This window comes from Haliaeetus leucocephalus, unplaced genomic scaffold, assembly GCF_000737465.1.
Source record: "Haliaeetus leucocephalus isolate CR32 unplaced genomic scaffold, Haliaeetus_leucocephalus-4.0 Scaffold162, whole genome shotgun sequence".
Lineage (NCBI taxonomy): Eukaryota > Metazoa > Chordata > Aves > Accipitriformes > Accipitridae > Haliaeetus > Haliaeetus leucocephalus.
Window position 1 is genome coordinate 9,837,628 of NW_010972598.1, and position 10,352 is coordinate 9,847,979.

The 10,352-nt window shown below is 43.7% G+C and overlaps 1 protein-coding gene across 1 annotated transcript; it reads left to right on the plus strand.

The window, feature by feature from the left end:
- The first annotated feature begins 8,112 nt into the window (after nt 1-8,112).
- On the plus strand, nt 8,113-9,768 carry TTLL2 (tubulin tyrosine ligase-like family, member 2). The gene has a single exon (XM_010562711.1). The coding sequence runs from the start codon at nt 8,113-8,115 to the stop codon at nt 9,766-9,768; it is 1,656 nt and encodes a 551-aa protein (XP_010561013.1).
- Nucleotides 9,769-10,352: the final 584 nt, after the last annotated feature.

The following is a 10,352-nucleotide window of genomic DNA, read 5'->3' on the forward strand; positions in this document are numbered from 1 at the left end:
CTACAGTTCCTATCTGAACACCACAAAATCCACTAACCACTGAGTCCACCAACTTGTCTTAGGTCAGCAGACAACTGTGTTTCTGCCCATGTCATCCCTCTATCCCAGCACTCTTTCCCTTTTGGTTTTCCTGTCTCTAATTCTTCTGTCACCACTTACAGCAGCTTTCCCCCAAAAGAGATGCCTTCCACATGACCTAATACTTCCGTCATGATGAACTTTCCCCACTTTCCCATCCACGGACAGAGCCGTTTTCAAGATAAGTGGCCAGGGTGTGTTACTTGGGGAACCAAGCCATGAAGCAGATACAGATAACAGCGCAAGTCATAGAGTGAGAAGGAGAAAAGGAGGATGGGCCTATGCTGTAATATCTCCTTGAGACCTATATGCATCTAGCAGTGGCTCAGGTGAGGATATCCCTCATCTCATTTCAACTTCTGTTTAGTTTTACCCATACTATAATGTTTCCAGATTTGGATTTTTGTGGTTTTACTGCAAGGAGAGGAGTGCTACAGTGCAGTTACTGGGCAGCGTCCCTACATCTTGATGAGAAGGCACTGTACAGGTATCATGATCATTACTGGTAATGACACTATGATCAGATCCTCTGTGTGAGGCAGGCAGCATAAAAGGAATTGAAGACAAATGCTGTTCATCTCCAAGATTAGTGCTGCCCCTGGAAATAAACTACATGGCTAGTTAAGTTGCTGCATGCCACGAAGCTAACATTTGAAACTACTTCTCAGTTATTAACCGTAACAGCAGGATGAGGCACCATATGGCATGACAACATGATAGAAATCAATAATACAATTTATGTGGAAAAAATCCCCAAATTGTTAGGGCTTTTAAATAACAGTACCTTTCATGCTACTTTACTATCTCTCTAACATTTCTTGTTCCCAAGTATCTGGACTCCCCTCCAGACTTCACCTGTGTTGATTCATGGCTTTTCAAATGATAAGCTTCTTTTCCAGGTCATACAATTAAGTAGAGTTCATTACAACCTGCAGAAAATAAGGCAACAGGTGGGCTCCCTCACAGATCCACCTTTCTTTTGTGCCTTTGCCCTGTCAGCTCAAAGGCATGCTGTTAATCTCTGTTGGAAATACAAATGGCAAAACTACTGTGGCTGCAGAATCCTGACAGCCTCACAGCTGCCCAGAGATTACAGATGGATTTGCTAGGCTGCTGCTGATTCTCACCCTGCCCTGCTTCCATCCGATATAGAAAATTGATTTCATCTCAATAACAGACAGTGAAACACATCTCCAAATCCTCCTCTGATTCTCTTTTACACAGCAATGTTCAACAGCAAGTGAAGCAAAGAGGATTTTTGAGATCAACATCAGTGAAAATCTGATCTGTGTGAATGTAATCATTTATTGTTTATTTGTAACAGCCCCACACAGAAATCAGGATCTCTCTATGCAAGATGCTATACAACCTCAGAACAAAAAAGATGATCCCTCCCTCAGAGGCTATACAGCTTGATAAGTTTTTCTCTTTACTCCTGTACTGGGTCTGGCTGGGATGGAGTTAATTTTCTTCATAGCAGCCCATATGGTGCTGTGTTTTGGATCTTTGTAACTAAAACAGTGTTGATAACACACCAGTGGTTTGGCTATTACTGAGCAGTGCCTGCACAGATCCAGGTTTTGTCTTTTTCCCACTCTGCCCCTTCAGTGAGTAGGTGCCCAAGAAATTGGGAGGTGACGCAACCAGGACAGCTGAGACAGATTGACCAAAGGGATATCCCATTCCACATGATGTCGTGCTCAGCAATAAAAGCTCTGGGGAAAGGAGGAAGAAGAGGGGATGTTCCTCATTATGGCATTTGTCTTCCCAAGCAATTGCTATGCACTCCGAGGTCCTGCTCTCCAGGAAGTGGCTGGACACCTGCCTCCCAATGGGAAGTAGTGAATTAATTCCTTATTTTGCTTTGCTTGCACACACAGTTTTGCTTCACCTGTCAAACTCTCTTTATCTCAACCCAGGAGTTTTATCACTTTGGCTTTTCTGATTCTCTCCCCCATGACATTGGTGGAGGGAATGTGTGAACAACTACAGTTAGGTGGGTGCTTTGTTAGTGGCCAGGGTCAACCCAGCACACCTCCTTGTTTTGTACTCTGTGTGCCCAGGATTTGTCTAAAGTAAAATTCAGCAATGGCATCCCAGCAAGCGGCTCCTCAGTCCACAGATTCCAGCCAAAATGGTGAGGAGCTACCAAGAAGCAAGAAAAAGGTGCTCTGACCTTAGAGACAATCTCAGTATCACTGACACACAGTCAGCATGGGAGGCAGGACCTTGGGGCCTGTGGTTTGAGGAGCTGTTTTCCACTCTTGATTTTGCCACAGAACTTTACTGCAGTCATTTCCACAATTGTGTAAGGGGAAAAACAACTCTTCCATCCCACAGGTAGCGTGAGGAAAAACTCTGTTACCTTCATAATGAAAGCCACAGCTGCACGTGGTGATGCAGTGAACATGCTTATTCCTGGGACAGGGTGAGGATCTGTCTTGGACATGATCTAAATGGAAATTGCGATTTAGGACATCATTATGCACGGACAGTACACAGTTATAAAATTTATGTGGGTTTTTTTACTATAAAGGCAATAGGGATTTTGCTGCAGAGCATATAAAAAAAACTTCAGGCGCAAGTTCAGCTAGGGACACCTCTTCACTGAAATGCAAGAAACAAAATGATGGTTGAGGTTGCTGTGGCATGAGGCCTCTGCCCTTTCATGGCCAAGGACGACTCCACGAGCCCTGCTTCAGTCTAGCAGGCAGCGAGCAGCGTAGGTCTGTTCCCTGATACCCTCAGTCCCAAACTGCGGTTCCCTAGAAGTACAGAAGGAGAGCCAGGCCTTCACGCAAGAGAACCGTGAGACAATGAGGTAATGAGGACACCGAATGAGGAGCCACCTATGCCAGACAGGAGGAGAGGCCCTGAGAAAGGACAGCCGAGCCATTTTTTCCAGAGACTCCAGGGACCGAGGCTGGGTCACACACCAATCTCTGTTGAGGACATAGGTGTTGGGGAGCCCGTGGATCATGCCATTCATCTGCAAGGCAAGATAGTCAGGTTCAAGTAATTAATATTGACACATCAAGTGATTGCTTTCATGAGGCACGCAATATCACGGCGTCTTCTCGCATGAGCCAAAGGTCCAAGCAGCTGGAGGGTCTCAGATGCACGCACAGGAGGTGGGAGACATGACGGGCCTCTGGTGGCATCCTCACCTCCCAGGACACCCTTCCCGGGCACCCTGGGGGTGCATCTTCCCTCAGCAAAAAGGCTACAAACGGTTAAAACGAACAGCCCCAACCCCTGAGAGGGAGAAGCTGGGGCAGCAGCGGAGGGGGGCGGTGCTCAGCCAGGCCCTGGCGACCACAGCTTTAAATATTAATACTTTTGCTAATACGAGCAGGATGTGCGCCGGTGCTCGTGCCTTCGGGGAGGTTGGTTTGATGGTGGTGGCAGCGTCTCACGGCTGACAGACCACGGTGTCCTCACAGAAAGTGCCCGTCAGCCCTCTGCCCCGGCTGCAGCCCAACGCCAGGCGCCTGCGAGAGTCACCGGACGAAGCTGTGTAGCCTGGGACAGACAGGGAGAACCTGGATGGTGGACCAGAGGGGAACCACCACCTCAGGAAGTAATTAAAATGGTTATTTCTGAAGGTAAATCCCAAGGCGGGCAGCTGCCAGACCCACGTTATGATCTGTGAACCTGAGGGCTCAAAGACGATAGGTAAGACCGCCAGTCAGTCCACTGAGTTTAATTACGCAGAGGCATTCCGCATTAACTCAGCAGACACGCACATTTAATGCCTAACCATTAAGGATCATTATTTCCTCTCACAGGTGTAAAACCGAGCAACTGGAAGCGGCCACGGCCAGCACGAAGCCCGAGCTCATGTGAGCGCTCCCCCCGGCACGCCGGCGTGGGGTCTGCCGCCACGGCATGGAGGACGGCATCCTGCTCTCCTCGGGGCGAAGGTCTCCGCTTCTGGGTGCCGGTCAGCGACGGCGGAAGGTAGGTGTTAAAATCGGTCGTGGTGGGAGACAGCTGTAGCAGTTTTTGCATTGTGGAATAATGTCTGCAAACACGCAGGTGGGTTTCCAAGCTATTAAGGAATGGGCTGCACACAGAGCCCTGTGGGAATGCAGGCTAATGAAGAGATGGGCATTCATCTGGGCATACATTTATACCGATGTCCTGGTTTCAGCTGGGATAGAGTTAATTTTCTTCCTAGTAGCTGGTATAGTGCTGTGTTTTGGGTTCAGTATGAGAAGAATGTTGGTAACACACTGATGTTTTCAGTTGTTGCTAAGTAGTGTTTAGACTAACTCAAGGATTTTTCAGCTTCTGATACCCAGCCAGTGAGAAGGCTGGAGGGGCACAAGGAGTTGGGAGGGGACACAGCCAGGACAGCTGACCCAAACTGGCCAAAGGGATATTTTATACTATGTCACGTCATGGCCAGTATATAAACTGGGGGGAGTAGGGCTGGGGGGAATCGCTGCTTGGGTACTAACTGGGCATCAGTCGGCAAGTGGTGAGCAATTGCATTGGGCATCACTTGTATATTCCAATCCTATTATTATTGTCATTTTATTATTGTTATTATTATCATTATAAGTTTCTTCTTTCCTGTTCTATTAAACTGTTCTTATCACAACCCACGAGTTTTACTTTTTTTCCCCGATTCTCTCCCACATCCCACTCAGGGTGGGGGCAGGGGGAGTAGGCAGCTGCATGGTGCTTAGTTGCTGGCTGGGGTTAAACCATGACAACGGAGTAAAGTGAGTGAAATTTGTGTTCATTTATTTAGACCAATGCCTAATCCTAGAGTTACTGTTTCATAGCTGCACTTCAAGAGCTTCTGTTTGTATGTGATATGACTTCTTTAAAAGCAGGTAGGTGTTCTTTGTTAGTTAAAATATTTTATTTTCTTTGTACTTAATTACCAGGGAATTGAAAGCTGACGTTTGTTATGTCTAGGCTTGGTGAGCCAATTTCCTGTAAACTACTCCCTGAATGCCAGAGGTATAAAAGATGTTCCATTAATACAAGCTGACGTGAACAAACCACCAAAGAAGGCTTCATTGTTCAGACATTACTAACAGCTTAATTTATGATTACCTAGTGGAGACCGTGATGGCACAGTTTACCACACGCTGGATTCACATACAACAGTGCCTTTCACTGAAACACTGCTAGTAGCAATGTTGAGCAAGACAAAGCTAACTGCAGTCTGTAAGTTAACTCATCCAAATGCTTAGCATGGCTACTTTCAATTACATCATTTTTTTCTTAATTTAATAATCTTTGCTCAATGATTTGAACCAGCTACTATAAAACTTGTTTAGTTTGTACAGTTGTTTGTTTGAGGTTTTTTAGCATGTGACATAGTGCTGTTTAATAAGCAGACGGGAGAAAGAACTCCCAGGAAAGAAAGTGGAAGCAAAGATAACAAACATTTCCTGGGACCACCACATCAGGTTTGTGTGCAAGCTCAGCATCAAGCCCCCAACTTCCTGGGGTCTGAAAAGAAGCACTGACTGCAAGAGACACAGCAAGACTACTTTCCCCTTCATGGTATTTTATGTAAGTCCTATTACCTCATGACTGCACTTCAGTACCTACTTGCCATGTTTCTCTCCTGTTCCCTATAAACCCCTCACCCAAGAAAAGCTCTCACTAAGGAGAATTCAGTCTGTACAGGAGGGAATCTCTGATCTCTAAGGGGATTCAGAGAAATAATCCCAGTGCAGTTTACATCTTGTTCCCTTCCAACACTAGCTTAAACCTAAGATGGAAGGGTACTGCAAGTCTGACTGTAAAATATCACTAAATATATTGATATACATATTACTATTGGAATAGAAAATTATATATTACTTTGGAATACAGAAAGTCATCATATACAGCAATTCAAATTTTGGCCACAATCTCAGCCCATTAATAAGGCCTAAAGTCCCTTTCCAATAGAAGCCTCATTCCTCACATCCTGGACCAAACCTTGCTTCAGATCCCTTCGTTTTTAGGCAATCATTCCCTTACTACAGGATATAAGATCGTCCATGGTTATTTTTAACCTACACACTACAGTCCTATCATAAAGTAGCCATATACTTCTAACACCACTGCCCTGCTTGCCAGCATCCCTGAAACACCTCCTGGACCCTTCTCTAAAACCTTCCTCCCATCAAGCCCCCGTTGAGACTCTCCTGGTTTTGCTCTCTGAATTGTAACACACTTGTCACAGACTCCACAACACTGCTTGTAGAAGAGCTCTGTGACTGCTTTGTGGTTACCCCTCGGAGCCTGTTAGCAGCAGCAGCAGAGGGCATTGGACAGCCAAGACATAGCTACATCATACGAAGGAGTCCTCAAATGTCAGAGTGGAGAGGGAAACATGTTTTTTCATGCTGCAAGAATTTTTGAATTGTTTTTCACGTTCAAATATAATAATGAGATTCTTAAGCTGTTTTGTGACTTGCAAAACTTTTGAATTATGTTAATTTACATTTTGATAATGGTAAAGCATTTCGTTTCACATTTAGGCTTCTAGTTTTAATACTAAATTAGCATTTTAGAAAAGTTTCTGAACCGTCTTTTAAAAAAATGAGTATACGATATTCTGACAATTTCAAAACAAGAAAACTCAAATGAAATAAAAAAGCTGGCAAAAGATTACTTTTTTCTCTGGAAAAAAGCTTTCCATTTCAACAAATTGTAGTTTTTCCACAGAAAAAGCATCCCTGGCCAACTCAGCTGCACATTGCATTGAGTACTTCCAGGTGTGACATGTTCCCTTGGTTTCTGTAGTTGTTTGGAAGGCAGAGGATACTCATTCTGGAGTCTAAAGCCTCTCAACCTGAAAAGAAAGGGCAAGGATGTCACTCTGGTAATAGGATGTAAAGGAGTCTTGTCTAGTGTATGTCTTGCCCACTTTGTATTTCTTTTGCTTGTTACTTTCTGAGAGGAGGTGGAGGTCAGTATGTTAATGCTGCATCAGAATGGTCCTCGGCACGAACGCACTTCTCTCATCCAAGACGCTCTCTGTTCCAAATATGAGTCTAATCCTCAGAGACCAGCTCTGTAGGGTTTCAGGAATTTAAAACTGAGATAAAGAGCAACACTCTCAAATCTACAGGTCCATGGGGCTTTTTGTCTGCTACGTCACCAGCCAGTAAAACAGGTGGTTTAGTTTGAGTCTTGTATATATCGAACTAGCTGGGGAGGGAAAAGCACAGTTCATGAACTATTTATATGAGAATTGCTATGCCCAAAAGAACTCAAAATACATTTCTTACCCATAAAAATAGATGGGGGCCATCATCTACTTCCACTATAGATAGTGGGAAATGGTATTTCATTCAGAATCTAAGTACATTTCTATGGAACTTTATTTTCTTGAGAGGAAGGTGATGAGGCAAGAATGTGCCCTGCTTTTCAGGAACTGGGGAGGAGCTCACAGGAGGAATAGCAGAAAATTATCGGTGAGTTAAATCAGCATATGTCAGGAGGAAAAGAGCATTGGAATCAATAAGCATTTTCCTGCTGTCTACTGTCAGTTTTGCATCAGGCTTTATAATCTTAACCAAGAGAGTTTGCTCAGAGCAGAGCAACATGCTAAGTTAGCAGAATGTCTCAGTAATGCAGCAGTGCAAAGTAAGTCTTACTAGACAAAGGAACGGCCATTAGGCTGAAGGCCCTTAAAAAAAAAAAAAAAAAAAAAAAAAAAGAAAAAGTCTAAGTATCCAAGAATTACAAAAGCTTTGGGACAACTACTGCTGTAGTAAGCTATCTCAAAGAAAAAGTAAATAAAGTGTGGAGACATATAACTGCAGCAGCCAGTGCTTTGTGCTGCCTTAACAGCTATTGGCATCGATGCCCTGTTACATATCTTTCAGCTTAAACACAGCCTTTGACTTCTCAGTTGTGGACCATAGTAACACACAAGGGCAACATGCTTTGAGAATACGTTGAGAGTGACAGACATTAAGAATACAGTGAAGGTGATGACTGCTAGCACAATCTGCGGCATTAATTTCATTGTTTCCTTCCTGGTGATTCTGTTTTCTTTCAGCTAGTAAGGTGATGGCAGATGACTATGATACAAGAGGTCTCTTAAGGCCATTGGTGTTCCGTCTCCATGAGAATGTCCCCGCAATAGTCCGTGAGGTTTTACTGGAACGTGGCTGGACTGAATTTGACAAAAAGGAGCAAGATGACGCAGACTGGAACCTGTACTGGCGGAACTCACCTTTCCGCATGACAGACCACCACAGCATTAAACCATGGCAGAGGCTCAACCACTACCCAGAAGCTGTCCGGATCACCAGAAAAGACTACTTGGCAAGGCATCTGAAACGTATGAAAGGAGCATATGGATCAGGTCTGTATGAATTTAGTCCAGTGGCATTCATCATGCCCAATGACTATGTCAAATTTATAGCAGAATACAGCAAGGAGAGAGAGTCAGTAGGCAGGAGACCTAGCTACTGGATTTGCAAGCCTGTGGATCTCTCCTGTGGAAGGGGCATACTCATTTTCCAAGACATTAAAGACTTAGTATATGACTGTACAGTCATTGTGCAGAAGTACATTAGCAACCCCTTGCTCATTTCAGGGTATAAACTGGATCTGCGCCTTTACGTGTGTGTCACCAGTTTTTGCCCCCTCACCATTTACACTTACAAAGAAGGACTGGTGAGGTTTGCCACTGAAAAGTTTGACCTTGGTTCTCTGGACAATGTCTATGCACACCTAACAAACACCAGCATCAACAAATACGGAGCTTCATATAAAAAATATAAAGAAGGGATTGGCTGTGGCTGCAAATGGACATTCAGCAAATTTCGTTCTTACCTTCGAATATCTGGGGTTGATGACATGGTCCTCTGGCAGAAGATCAATAACATAGTGATTCTCACCCTGCTTGCAGTAACCCCCCTACCAGTGGCTTCCAATTGCTTTGAGCTCTTTGGCTTTGACATCCTGATTGATGACAAATTCAAGCCGTGGCTTTTAGAAGTCAACTACAATCCAGCCTTATGTTTAGACTGTTCCATCGATGACACTGTGAAAAGAAAACTTCTTCACGATATTGTTGAACTGCTGAACTACAAGCAGACTGACACTTTCAGGCAAAACCAAGTGGCCGGGATAAAGGCTGGCAGAAGGCGGGTGCCCTGGAGCACAGCTGGTGAGAGTGCCACCGAGGAGACTCCTGGCGTACTCACTTGCCAAAAAGTGGCTAAATGTACTTCTGCTTCTTTTGTACAACCTGCCCTGCAGGCTGCAAGAGGATCGATTCGTAAGGTGGCTGCCCTGACCAAGAAAACTGCCAGAGCACATCCAAGAAAAACACTGACTTCCCAGCTGCGGGAAAGGATGAATATGCCAAAAATACCTTCCCAAGCAAAAGTTGAAGCTAAAAATAAACAACTCCAAGGAGCTAGGTATTCTTTGCACAAGTCTGCCCTACTCAGCCGCTGGTTACCTACACCTGACTTCTGCAACTACAAGTCAACTACACGCCCCTATTTCCTCTCTGATGAAGACCAGAGGCCTATCCCCCGTGTAGGAGATTTTGTCCTTATTTTTCCTTTCAATGAAGCTGCACTTCAAGCTTGCAGGGGTGGGACAGATACAAGGAGCATCATAAAGGAAATAAACAAATTAGTGAGCAAACGGTTACCGTCAAAACAGCAGAACACAAAGAAAAGGGTAGGCTATTTAACTTCTGTGTAACTTTATGATGTTAGGTTATATAGACATATCATAAATGACAAATTTAGCTGGAAGGAGGTAGATGTACACTGAAATTGTATTAGAAAGATATCTCAAACAATACACAATTTTAAAATTGTAATTTAGCAATTACCATGAGAGATTATTCTTTAAAATTAAAGTACTAATTTTTTAAAGTAATTCTTGCAATATTAAAGTAATCCCAGAATAAAAATGGAGAATTGCACTTCTCAAAACATCTTCAGAAATGGCAGTCTTTTTTTATTATTTTTCTCAGCAGTCTTTGCTTCTTTTCTTTTCCTAACTAAGGGGGCTTTATGAGTTGAAAAACTAGTCACATTACACCAGGGACCATTCAACATGCACTCAGTTTACAAAAGTGCAGGTAATATGAAAGACGCAAAACTATTGTGTTTTCAAAGAATCCAGTGAGCTTCCCGACATTCATTTCCGGAAATTAATTTTGCATTGTATGAAACAACAGTATGAAATAACTTTCATTTTATGACCAGTAGGTTTCTGTAGAAATTCTTATGGAAAGTAATTTTAAAAAATCTATATACTGCTCCAGTGTTTTGTTTCAG

Bases quoted from the DNA above. Each gene is read 5' to 3' on its own strand.
- TTLL2 (XM_010562711.1), top strand. From the start codon at position 8,113: ATGGCAGATGACTATGATACAAGAGGTCTCTTAAGGCCATTGGTGTTC.